At 33.9% G+C, this 13,246-nt stretch overlaps 1 protein-coding gene across 4 annotated transcripts in view; it reads right to left on the reverse strand.

Annotated features, from left to right (window-relative positions):
* Positions 1 to 13,246, reverse strand: part of Rps6kc1 (ribosomal protein S6 kinase C1) — a 202,428-nt gene that overhangs the window by 78,728 nt on the left and 110,454 nt on the right. For 3 of the 4 annotated variants that reach the window (XM_026387436.2, XM_026387433.2, XM_026387440.2), the window contains one exon: positions 10,271 to 10,363. The exons of the other annotated variant lie outside the window; for it this stretch is intronic. In XM_026387436.2, the coding sequence (XP_026243221.2) occupies positions 10,271 to 10,363 (93 nt within the window). The remainder of the gene's footprint in view (positions 1 to 10,270; positions 10,364 to 13,246) is intronic. 4 annotated transcript variants of the gene reach the window in all.

Here is a 13,246-nt window from a genome sequence, read left to right on the forward strand (position 1 = left end):
GGGTTCCACAGTTCTTTACAATATTCTAGATGACACCTTTGTCACATATGTGGCTTACAAAATAATTTCTTAGAGTTGTAGCTTGTCCTTTTTAACCCTTTAATGGGTCTTAGCAAAGAAATGGGTTTTGAGCCTTGATAAAGCCCAACTAAGCAATTTCTCCTTTAATTGATCATGCTTCCAGTGTCATGTCTAGAACTATTATAAACCAAAGCCTAGGTCCTGAAGATTTCTTTCCCATTTACTTCTTAAAGTTTTATAGTTAAAATTTTCATCCTTTTTTCTTTTCTTTTTTAAGTGTGTGTGTGTGTGTGTGTGTGTGTGTGTGTGTGTAAAAAAGACATTAAGGTGACAGTTCATTTTTGTGTCAAAAGATACCCATTTGTCCCAGCCATATTAGTTAAAAAGGCTATCCTTCCTTCATTAAATTGATTTGCACCTTTGTAAAAATTAAGCTGGCCATACTAGTGGGGTTATTTCTGTATTCTCCATTCTGTTTCATCAGTCAGTCTCTCTCTCTACACCAACACCACCGTTTTGGTTACTGTGGCCCTATTACAAGACATAAAATCAAGCAGAGAGACTGAGTCCACCTTTTTTTAATCTTCAAAGCTATTTTAACTCTTCTAGTTCCTATACCTTCCCATGTTCATTTTAGAATAATCTGGTCTATATTTATTCTTGTTTTCTTTTTAAAAAGAAAAAAAACCTTACTGAGAACTTGATAAGAATTATGTTAAATCTGAATCAGTTTGGAGAGAATTTTTATATTTACTACATTGAGTCTTCTAATCATGAACATGTCTCCAGTTACTTTTTTATTACAGCATTTATAGCATAAGTCCTATGCATATCTTGTTAGATTTACACATAGTAATTCCAATTATAAATAGAACTATATGGGGCTAGGGTTGTGGCTCAGTGGTAGAGCACTTGCCTAGCACATGTGAGGCCCTGGATTCAAACCTCACCACCACATATAAATAAATTAAATAAAGGTATTGTATCAAATAAAAAAGGTACAGGTAAAAAAATACAAAAAAAGTACTATATGTTTAATTCCAGTTTTGTGGGTTCATTTTTGCATACAGAAATATAGCAGATTTTTGAAGGTCATTTTGTATCTTGAAACCTTGCTGAATTTGTTTACTTCAGTTATTTAGTAGATTTCATGGTTTTGTATGTGTAGATTATTACGTTATCCTTAAATAGAAACAATTTAATATATTTCTTTTTTTCTAATCCCCAATGCCTTATATTTTCTTTTCTTTCTTTACAGAATAGTCTGAAACTTTTGGCACTACGTTGCATAAAACCAATAAGAGATAATCTGCTTTCTTCCCTATCTTAGGGATAAAACATTCATTCATACACCATTAAGTAAGACGTTAGCTGTTTTTTGTAAATATCCTTTACCAGGTTAAGAAAGCTTCCTTCTATTGTTAGATTTTAGAGAAGTTTTTTTGCAAATTTCTTTTGAATTTTCAAATGTTTATTCTGTATCAACTGATGTGAGCTTGTGACTTTTCCTCTTTTGGCGCTGGAGCCTTGTGCATGTGAGGCAAGCACTCTACCAACTGAGCTGTATCCCCAGTCCGTGACTTTTCTTCTTTACCCTGTTAGTGGTTGGACTGTACTGACTGACTTTCAAATACTGAACCAGCCCTGTGACCCAGGAAACAACTCCACTGGATCATCATATATAATTCTTCTTGGACATTACTGATTTCTGTTTTCTAATATTTTGTTGAAAAAGTTTGTATCTACATTTATGAGGAATATTGGTCTGTAATTTTCAATTTTGTGCTATTTTTTATTTTGGTATCAGGGTAACATTGGTTAAATGAACTAGGAATTGTTCCTACTTCTTCCATTTTCAGGGGAAAAAAGGAATAACATTAATATTAATTCTCCTTTAAAGGTTTGGCAAAACTCTGGTGAAAGTATTCGAGCCTTAAGATTTCATTTTAGGAGTGCTTTAATTATAAATTTAATAGTTAATGAGCTATTCAAATTATCTATTTCATACTGGGTGGTAGTTTATGTTTTTCTAAGAATTAGTTCATTTCATCTAAATTATCAAATTGACATGTGTACGGGTGTTTGTAGTATTCCCTTGTTATATTTTTTGATGTCTGCAGGATCTGTCCCTTTTTCATTCTCAATGATGGTAATATGTGCGTCCTCGTTCTCTCCCTCCCTCCCCTTCTCCCTCCCTCCTCCTCCCCCACTTTCTCTCTCTTTCTGTCAGTTTTGCCAGAGGTTTGACAATTTTATTGCTCTTTGCAGAGAACCAGCTTTGTGTTTCACTGATTTATTTTCTATGGTTTTTATTTACAATTTCATTGATTTCTGTTCTCACCTTTATTTCGTTCCTTCTACTTGTTGTGGGCCCACCTGAGTTAAGATCTTAGATTATTGATTGAGACTTTTACTCTTTTCTGATATAAGCATTTAGTGCTATAAATTTCTCTCATCATTGATACAACTGTCCCCTAAATTTTCAGATGTTCTGCCTTTGTTTCATTCTACTGTGTGCATTTAAATTGACTTTGAGACTTCTTCTTTGACCCATTGATTATTTAGAAGTATACTGTTTAGTTTCTAAGTATTTGGAAAATTTCTGTTGTCTTTCTGTTACTAATAATTTAATTCAGAGAATATGCTCTGTACAATTTCAGTTCTTTCAGATTTGTTGAGGTTTATTTTTTGGCCTTGGGAAGGAAATGGCCTATTGTTTTTGTTTTGTTTTACTGTTGTTGTTATTTTTAGAAATACATGACAGTAGGGTATATTTTGACATATTATACTTACAGGGTACAACCCATTATGATTTTGATTCCATCCTTTTAGTTGAACATGATGTGGACTTACACTGGTCATGTGTTCATGTATGAGTACAGGAAGGTTATGTCCGATTCTTCTACTGGCTTTCCTATTCCCATCCCTTCTCCCTTCCCTTCAGTCTCCTTTATCTAATCCAATGAACTGCCTACATGTTCCATAGGCACTTGAAGAGAATGTGTATTCTGCTATTGATGGATAGAGTATTCTATAAAAGCCAGTTAAATCTTGTTGTTCCATGTTATTGTTGAGTTCTTACATAACTTGGTTTTCTGTTCTATCGATTGTTGAGAAAGTGTTGAAGTATCCAGTTATAATTGGAGATTTGCCCATTTCTCCTTTCAGTTCTATCAGTTTTTGTTTTACATTGTTTATGACTCTGATGTTTGGCATATATGTATTTAGCACTGTTATGTCTTCTCAGAGGGTTGATCCTTTTATCATTATATAATGTTCCTCTCCATCTCTGTTAATTTCCTTTGCTCTAAAGCATTCTTTCTCCAATATTAAAATAGCTATTCATGTTTTATTTTGATTTTTGTTTCCATGATATGCCATTTTCCTCCTTTTTTGCTTTCAATCTAGTATAATTTATTTTTAAAGCCAGTTTCTTGTAGAAACCATAGAGTTGAACCGTATTTTTAATCCACTCTGCCAATGTCTTCAATAGGTATGTTTAGATCATTTATATTTAGTATAATCAATGATGTGTTAAGGCTTAAGTTTCCATTTTACTTTTTTGTTTGGATTTTTATTTCCCCCTGTTGTTTCTCCTATCTTCCTATGAGTCACTTGAATATTTTTTTAGAATTCCATTTTTTTTTAGAATTCCCATATATTTTATCTATACCATTAGTATCTTCTTGTAAAGCTTTTTTTAGTGGTTTCTCAAGTTATTATAAAAACACACATAAGTAACTAGTTTACTGGTATCATTATTTCATCATTTCAAGTGAAACATGAAAAACTTAACCTCTCTTTATGTGTCTTTACTTACCCTCACTTATAGTTATCTTAAATATTTTGTCTACACACATTTAGAATTGTACCAGATAGTAGTATAATTTTTGTTTCAACTATAAAATATTATTTACAAGGTGAAGGAAGGGAAGTCTACTAGTGTATTTACTCATAGTGTACCCTTTCCATTGTTCTTTTTTTTCTTCCTAATGTTCCAAAATTACAGCTTTTATCATTTCCTTTTTATTTAGAAAACTTACTTCATTACTCTTTTATAACAAGTTTAACAGTAACATATTCTCTTTCTGCATCTGAGTATGCCCTGATTTCCCTTGCATTCCTGAAAAAATATTTTCACAGTATATAAACTTCTGGGTGAAGAGTTCTTTCAGCACTTAAAAAATGTTGTACAGAAGGGCACGATGGTGCACACCTATAATCCCAGCAGCTCGGGAGGCTAAGGCAGGAGGACCACAAGTTCAAAGCCAGCATCAGCAAAAGGGAGACACTAAGCAACTCAGTGAGATCCTGTGTCTAAATAAAAAATACAAAATTAGGCTGGGGATGTAGTTCAGTGGTCAAGTATCCCCGAGTTCAATCTCCAGTACCAAAAAAAAAAAAAAAAAAAAAAAATCGTTGTGCCATTTACAGCCCTCCATAGTGGTTAATGAAAAATTCACTGCCATTTTTACTTATTCCCTACAACTCAGGTGTTTTTTCCTCTCAATTTTTTTTTTTTTTTTTGGTCATTCGTTTTTAAAAGTATGGCTATGGGGCTGGGGTTGTGGCTCAGTGGCAGAGCACTTGCCTAGCAAATGTGAGGCACTGGGTTCGATTCTCAGCACTTCATATAAAATAATAAATAATAAAGATCCATCAACAACTAAAAAAAAATATTTAAAAAGGGGGAGGGCTGGAGTTGTGGCTCAGTGGTACAGTGCTTGCCTAGCACATTTGAGGCCCTGGGTTTGATCCTCAGCACCACATAAAAATTAAAAAAATAAAATAAATGTATTGTGTCCATCTACAACTAAAAACTAAATATTAAAAAAAAAAGTATGGCTATGATGGGCCTTGCCATGAATTTCTTTGGGGTTTGCTCAACTTCCTAAATCTGTAGTATTGTTCCCCAAACACTTTTCAGTCCCTCCACTCTTTGTCTTCTTTATTTGTAAGCCCAATGGCACAATTATTAGCTCTTTTGATTTAGTCTCACATATTTCTCAGTTTCTATTGATTTTTCCCCCAGTCTATTTTCTCTCTAGTCACACTGAACAACTTTTTACTATTCTATCTTTAACATCACTGACACTTTCTCCTCTGTCCTATTCATTCTGCTATTAAGCCCACTGAGATATTTTTATTTTTTCTTTCTTATTGTATTTTTCAGTTCTAAAATTTACATTTTGCTTTTCTTATATCTTCTATTTCTTTTCTGAGACTTTCTATTTTTTGTTTTTTTGTATATTTGTAATCATTCAGAGAAGCACTTTTATGTTGACATATAACATAATAATTCTAAAATCTGTCATTTCAATGTTTATATCTGTTGATTACCTTTCTCATTCAAGTTAAGATAGTCCTAGTTCTTGTATGACAAGGGGCTTTTAATGGAATCCTGGACATTTTTGCATTATGGTATTAGACTCAAGATCTTATTTAAGCTAGGAGTGGTAGCACACCCTGAGCATCTTATCAAGACTCTTTCATGCTGATGAAAGAAAGGGTTAAAAAAAACTCATTACTTCCAGGCAGGAATGGAAGTTCAGGTTCCCCATTCAGCCTTCACGGATATGGGAAAGAGGAAAGTGAGACTCCTGATTACTGCTAGGTAAGGATAAAACCCTGTCTGGAAAGGACAGAGTTGTCTTGTTACAGTAGCTCCTCATATGGCCTCCAATGAAACTAAGTGCAAGTGGCTTCATTGCCACTGGGCAACGGTGAGAGTCCTGAATCTCCACTAGGCTCCCTCTAACACTGCCAAAGCAAAGGGGTTGGGGCAACTTGTTATATCCTGGCAGAGAGTGAAGTCTAGCAGTTCCACTTGGCCTTTGTTAGGAGTGGAAATGCAGCCACAGTTTTTATGTGGTACTGGTCTAGAATAGGGCAGTTATTGTTTATTGTTTCAGTAAAAGATTTCTGTCTTGCTAAGCTTTGGCTAGAAAGAACAGACTTTTGTTAGGGTATTTTGTTTTGTTATGTTTTGTCTGCACCTGTTGGCTTTTCCAAGTTGACCATTTCTCCAAATCCAATCTGGAATGTATGAAGAAAAAATTTAAAAAAAAACAAAAACAGAAAACTCCTCACCATGTAGTTTGGGTTACTAGCCAATCTTCCTTCCTCTCTCCACTTTTCAGTTTTCTTATGGTTGTTTTTCTATACCATATCCAAAGCTTGTAGCTGTACTTAGCAGGGGGAATATGGAAAAGGATCTCTACTGTGTTTCTCCAGAAGCTAAAGTCCAACATATGTGACATGATTAAAGATAGTAGGTAATATTTTAACCACAATGTTTAGATGAAATACAAATAGGAACCCTTTAGGGTTAATCCAGTTCAACCCAATGTTCCTTCAATAAGCAACTATCCAAATATTGATGCAACTGAGTTCCCAGTGAGGACATATATTATCAAAGAGGGTATTACTTAGGAACCTTAAAAAAGTAAGTATCAATATTTCAACATCTATTCAGTTTGAACAATCTCCACAAATTTTCTCAGTCATATTTTATGATTTCTCAATCATATTTTCCAGTGGCACATCAATCTAAAAATTCTGCCTAACAGATGAAGTTGAAAAGCCATTCTGATTACAAAATGCCAAGGCACTTCACCTAATAAATACTGATGAGTTTACAAAGTGACATCTCTTTTTAAAATGATTTGCAAAGCATCCTGTTTAAATTGTTTTCGCAGAGTAGCAATGAATTTGGACAATCCAGTCACACACTCTTCATGGTCTTCCATGTGAACACTATACACACACTCATACTCTGGCAACCCCTAAACCAGAAGCATTAACAAGCCATAAGGGGACAAATCTTGGTACTACTACCCTGATGTTCAAGTCAAGAGTTTCCCTTAGCCTTTGTTTTTTTTTTTTTTAAACATCTTTTAACTTACAGGAAATTGCAACAATAGGACAAAGAGTCCCATTTACCCCTTGCCCAGCTTTTCCCAATGGGGACATCTTCTATAGCTATAATACAATATAAAAACCAGGAGAGTGACACTGATACATTACTGTTAACTGGACTATGGGCTCCTTTATCTTTTTTATAGACAGGTTATATAATAACGAACTTTGTCAGAAACACTCTCAGCTTTTGAGCATTATACTACCAGTCAAATTACCAAACCAGACTTTTAACTCAAGTGCAAATTATCTATATTCACACAATTCTTATACGATACAAACATACACACGTCCCATATATTCACCTCTTTCCTCACATGTTTGAATGCATGTGCTCACATGCTCACTCCCTCCCCCACCCCGTTTCACACACACCCAACAAAGGACTACATCTAAACATGCCAAAACTTACACGAAAATAAAAGTAATCCCTCTTCTTCATCCTACCATAGTCCTTCTATTTTCCCTGGGTATTGTTACAATGAAGAGCATTTATAAATGAATCTAAGGGCTAAAGAAAATCTTTAAAAGTTATTTAGGGTAAAAATCCATCCAATGCTTAAATATCCTCTACAACATCCCCACCAGATTCTTTGGTCCTTACTTGAATCTAGTGAAAGGAACCCCATAAAACCTAAAGGAATCCAGTCTGCCTTCAGTCAAGATACTAATTCTTGAAAGGTATTTCTAATCATGAGCCAAATTTGTTTTTCTGGTGCTCGTAACTCCTTGACTCTCGTCTTGTGGAAGATTTTAACAAGCAAGCTTCTCCCCTGTTGGCCTGAGACACTCCTCGCTTGCACCTGTTGCTCCCACACAATTAATATTCCCTTTCACCCTCTCAAAGCTTAAACAAAGCATGACGGAGTTCCCCTCTCCAGGAAAGCCTTCAAATTTTTAAATATCATACATGTTTTTATCTGGTTAAATCTCCTCTGGTTCTTCAGCTGTTGTTCCTGTGATATGATTTGAAGGCTTTCACTAGCCCAATCATTCTTACAACTGAATGCACAGGAGCTTATTTACATTCCAAGACCCACAATGCTTAACTTCCTTGTTATAACTATGTTAATGAGGTGTTTTATGACCCTAATTATGGAACAGAAAACCACCGACTTCTCTTTGAATACTAAACCAACATGCAGCTATGGAACTCTGTCCCCCTGGGTAAGACACCTACTGAGCAGTCAGTTTGTAGACTGGTACTAGGTAGCATTCTCACATTATACCAGTAGGTGTCACTCTACATATATTTTAAATTGTTTCAATTTTGATGCACTCATTCAACAGATATTTATGGAGTGCCCATTATGTGCCATGTATGATTCCAGGTACTGAGGATATAGAAGAGAACAGGAAAACACAATCTTTTTCTAATGGAACTTATAGTCTAGATATTAATGAATAAGTCTGCTTATTTACTTTCTTGATGAAAGTCTGTAAAATCCTATTCCTAATAGAGTTCAATGGAAAACTGTACTTTCCTAAGTCAAAATAACTCATAAAAAGCAAGTACTATATGAAACAGAATGAGAGAAATTATGCTCTGTGGGAGCTAGATTTATGTATCCTGTGCATTTTCTAGACTTCTAAATTTATTCAACACTTCTCTTATAAACTTCAAGTTTCTAAAACCACAATCTAACATATTCCTCAGTATAATAGGGAGAAATTTACCTTGAGTAATAACTCAATTTAAAAAAAAAAATCTATCTACTCATATTTTTATAAGTAAACACTGTGTTGTAAATTTTAAGATTATTTGCAAAGACACAAATTTCCTTATCTCCCCTTAGAAAATGTCACCTGCCAAAAAAAACAATGCCCAGGTGAACAAGGTAAAGATAGTAACAAATTATGCTACTGCATAGAATTTAGGAATTCCTCCACTGTCGAGTCCTTGGGCAAACCTGTGAGACTCATTGCTGTTAGCAGAACTTCAGGAGGACTTGAAGCTTTCAGCAAAGCAATGAAAGGTCACTGTGTCAAAAGGAACAAATCCAATTGAGGGGGAAGACACTGCACAGCAAGAAAGTAGACTGGTCTGCACAGACATCCAAGAACCTAGCAACTAGTCAATTACTATTTTTTCTATCTACTCTCAAACAGAATATCCTCCGCACTAAAAAGGCTAGAGAAAACACAGTTAAAGGAATATTTCAGACACTTAAACAAAAAAGAAAGGAAAGGAAAAGTCCTGCTACTTAGAATTCTCTAAATTCAAACTTTAGGCATATAAACTTCTTTGAGTAAAATGATCCTTATAAGAATAAAACACTCAGTTTTATTAAATATCTGACTTAATGTTTCCTTTGGAATTATAAAACTATTAATTATTATCTAAGGTGCTTAAGATATATTGTATGTATATCATTCAACTTTAACATGGCATCACATGTACACTTTAGAACACAGAAGTACTTGAACATTAAGTTATAAATGAACAAAAAGATACTTCAGAAAAGATGCTCAGCAGTGAAAAAGATCTAGATTAATTTATACCTTAATGTTAAATAAGGCATTTTCTTTTACTTTGATGGTCAAATATATTTTAAAGACTGCTTATTGTCTATAGTCTTTAAATTATACTTAAAAACTATTTGACAGACCCATTATTAATACTTGACATATGTGTTGTCACAAAACTTGCATGTGTTAGTTCAGTATTTTTATTCTAAATATAAAAATGTATGTGAATGTGTAGCTGCACATGTGGGTGTGTATAAGGGATTTAGTATACTGGGAAAGCAGTTTTGGAAATCAACAGAATATAGAGGTTAGGATCCTAGCATTCCCCTAAATTAGCTATGTAACCTCCGAGCAAGTTACTTATTATGTTCTAATGTCTATTTCCACCAAAACACAAATAATAGGATTTTAAGAAGGATTAAGTATATCATCTTATGTAAAAATGCATATGGTCTGACGCATAGTAGGTGCTCAATAAATGATGGTTATTCAGGAATGTCACTTTCCTTTTTGTCCATTTGAAAGAGTATACTGATTCATGTTGAAAAACTACTGACTTGCAAGTTTAACTAACACAAAGTACATCTTCCTGCTATAATAGTTTGAGAAAATAAAAACCCTTACTCAAGTGAATGCAACAAATATGCACCTTCTCCTTTTGCTCAAATATATTTTGCATGACCTTACATGAATTGCTTAGATAAAAGCTTTTTCTCTTCTGCTTTTGTTATTTTAAAGTGCAGATGCATTTGAGTCATTTTCTCCTTTTGTTTCATATCCTTAAGATCCAAAGCTTCAAAGACAGAATGTCAGCATGCAGTCGATTTATGACTGAACTCTTGAAGAGACACTGAAGAATTACCTTGTCAATCACCCCAAGGACTCTGAAGGCCTTCAGCTCCTCGGCAGGGCTCCTTAGGTTCCAAGGGGGCCTTGAACTTAGTGATCCTGGAGGCTAATGGAAGATATCAAAGATTATACATCAATCAGGGAGGTACTTGAAGGAAGACTGCCTGCTGAAGCAAATGCCAGGCCAAAGGAAACTAAATTTATCATAAATCAGAAGGGAAAGATAAAAGGAGGAAGTTTCTGTTTGTCTGTAATGTAAAATAAAAAAATAAAAAATAAAGAAAATCAAAAAGAAAAAGGAAGAAAAAAGTTGCAAGTAAATAAGTCATAACACTGAAAACAAAATTTTAAAAAGAAAATTAATGAGCTGATATAGTTTCTAGAGCAGTAACTCAATTTAAGACTGCATAGTAAAAACAAAAAAAGACTATATAGTTATCATAAACCTTTTTAACAACCGGAGAACTGGGTTAACAATCAATTGCAACCTTATATTTACCACAGGTTGATCCAGGTTGATCAACAATAATTTAGAAGAGTAGAACTAAAAAGCAACAAATTAACAAATAAACTTGGAAAAGGAGGAATACAAGCATTCTTTCCCAGCATGAAAATATACTCCTTTAATAGTACTTGATAAATATATATCATATGTTGTAAGAGGAACTGGCAGATTCAAGTTCAACCAGAAAAATTACCAACAATGATGAAACATTAAGAATATCTATCATATAAGCAATAATTATTAGATCTGAGGTTAAATGATGATTGACAGGAGAAAGAAAAATTTCTTAAATATTTTAGTATCTGTGATGTGGAAAACAGCCTGTTAGCTATAAAAAAAAGATCAGTTAATACAGAAAGGGGATACTTCAGTACAGCACACAATAACCCTAACCCTAATTTTCACCTATTATTTTCAGTTTTTCTCTGTGAGTAAAACAAGCCATTCAGGTTAGAAAAACTCTAAGCAAACCTCCGTTTAGAGTTTACAACCACAAAGTACTGCTTGCTATATTCATCCTTACATTAAAATGGTGATGCTGCAAAGGATGACAGGAGACACTTAGAGTGAGTGTCCTTAGAGTGAACCTGATTATTACCAAAAATCTATTAGAATACAGAGGAGATGTTTTGACCAGTGAGTGAGCAGAAGATAAAATCCCCTGATTCATGCGCATCATGATTAATGAATTGCTGATACCATCTTGAATACTTCAAGCTGCTGTCTACATAACTACAGAGAGCTCCCTGTGAACAGGAAATGTCATCTGCATCTTCATTTTCACAGTGCCTAGCACACTGCTAGTTCTTGGTTAGTTGAAATGAGTAAGGAACAGCACAAATTAGGAGGAGGAAAAGAGGAAAGAAGCTAGGGAAGAAGACAGCCGGATAAACTGTCATTTACAACTGGGAAAACTACCACCTGTGACATTTTCTGAAAGCAGCAATTCTAGTTGCTTTCAATGTGTTTGTTTTTATTTTGTTGTTTGGCTTAGCAATTACATGCTAATTTCAGGGTATCTGACATGGTAACGTTTAGGGAAAAAAATAGAGACTTCTTATTTTTTAAATACACTTGAGAAAGCTGATGATAGTGGCAACTGGAGTGGATAATAATAATCTTTAAACTGATTTAATTTAGACTTCTTAGATATGTTTCAAAAATATTTATTTGATAAGGTATTGAGCTAAATGTCATTTAAAAACAAAACTCTCTCTAAAAGCTAAAAATCTACGGGGAATTTTTTAAGAACATAAAAATGCTGACCAAGATATTTTAATGTTGTATATGTATACAGACATATAGCAGAAATTGTCTCTTCTAATTTAACTATATTCTATTATTTCATCTTTATCCCTCCTCCCACCCTGAATATGGTACTTTCCGGAAGTTAGTATCATAATCCCCACTTTATAGATTAAAAAAAGGGAATGGTATAATGTTTGTTCATGGTCAGAAAGAGATAGTGGAAGATCCTAGAAACTCAAACCCTTACTCTATTGCTTACAGTCTTTCTACTACACAAAAATACAACTTCCTCTGCTACATTAACAAAAAAGAGTAAGTACTGCTTATAATTCTGGCAAAATGAGTAAAAGGGAAAAGTTATGGGGAAAAAAGAATTCTTTAAAAGATAGTCCATCCATTTATTGTCTGAAAATATAGCCAAATGCCTTCATGGCCAGACTCGGCAATTAGCAAGACCCTCAGCAAGTTAGCAAGAGACCCTGTCTGCAAATAAAAAATAAAAGAACTGGGGATGTAACTGAGTGATAAAATACCCTGAGTTCAATCCCCAGTACCAAAAAAAAAAAAAAAAAAAAAAAACCCTATCTTCTATGTATACTTTCTTATTCACTGATATTATTGGATTTTCCAGTTTCCATAGAAGTACTTGGTTTACTTTCAGCAATATCAATAGCAAAGAAAGCAGACTACAAAAATCTCAACTACATCTTTCAACAAATAATTACTCTACACCCACTATGTGCAACATAACTACAAAGGATATAAATCACCAAAAAACATGAATGGCCCCTAACTCAAGAAGTTCATAATTTATTTAACAAGATAAGACAAAAACATTAAAAGTAAATAAAACATTCTCCTAAAACACAGGACCACAAAGATAAATCATTAGTTAGTAGATAATAACCTGTGTTCTCAGAAAGAAGTCAGACTAAAGATATTTTTAAGTGCTGTGTGGAAATTAAGTTAGGAAACGAACAGTATATATAAAATTGAAAGGCCACTGGCCTGTTAGGGGAGGAAAAATCTGCTCAAACTAGAGAACAGAAAAAAAAAATTCCATACTTAGGGTCAATTTTTACAAGTCTTGAATGCCAAGAAGAGTCTAGACCATATTTTCCAGAGTCTAGATAAGTCTTTGTATGAGAAACAACCCAATGAAAACAGTGATTTAGGAGGTTACTTTTGCAAAGATGAGAATATAACAGAAAAAGACCAAAGGCAAAGAAGTGATCA

The sequence above is a fragment of the Urocitellus parryii genome, chromosome 9, assembly GCF_045843805.1.
Source record: "Urocitellus parryii isolate mUroPar1 chromosome 9, mUroPar1.hap1, whole genome shotgun sequence".
In the NCBI taxonomy this organism is placed as follows: Eukaryota; Metazoa; Chordata; class Mammalia; order Rodentia; family Sciuridae; genus Urocitellus; species Urocitellus parryii.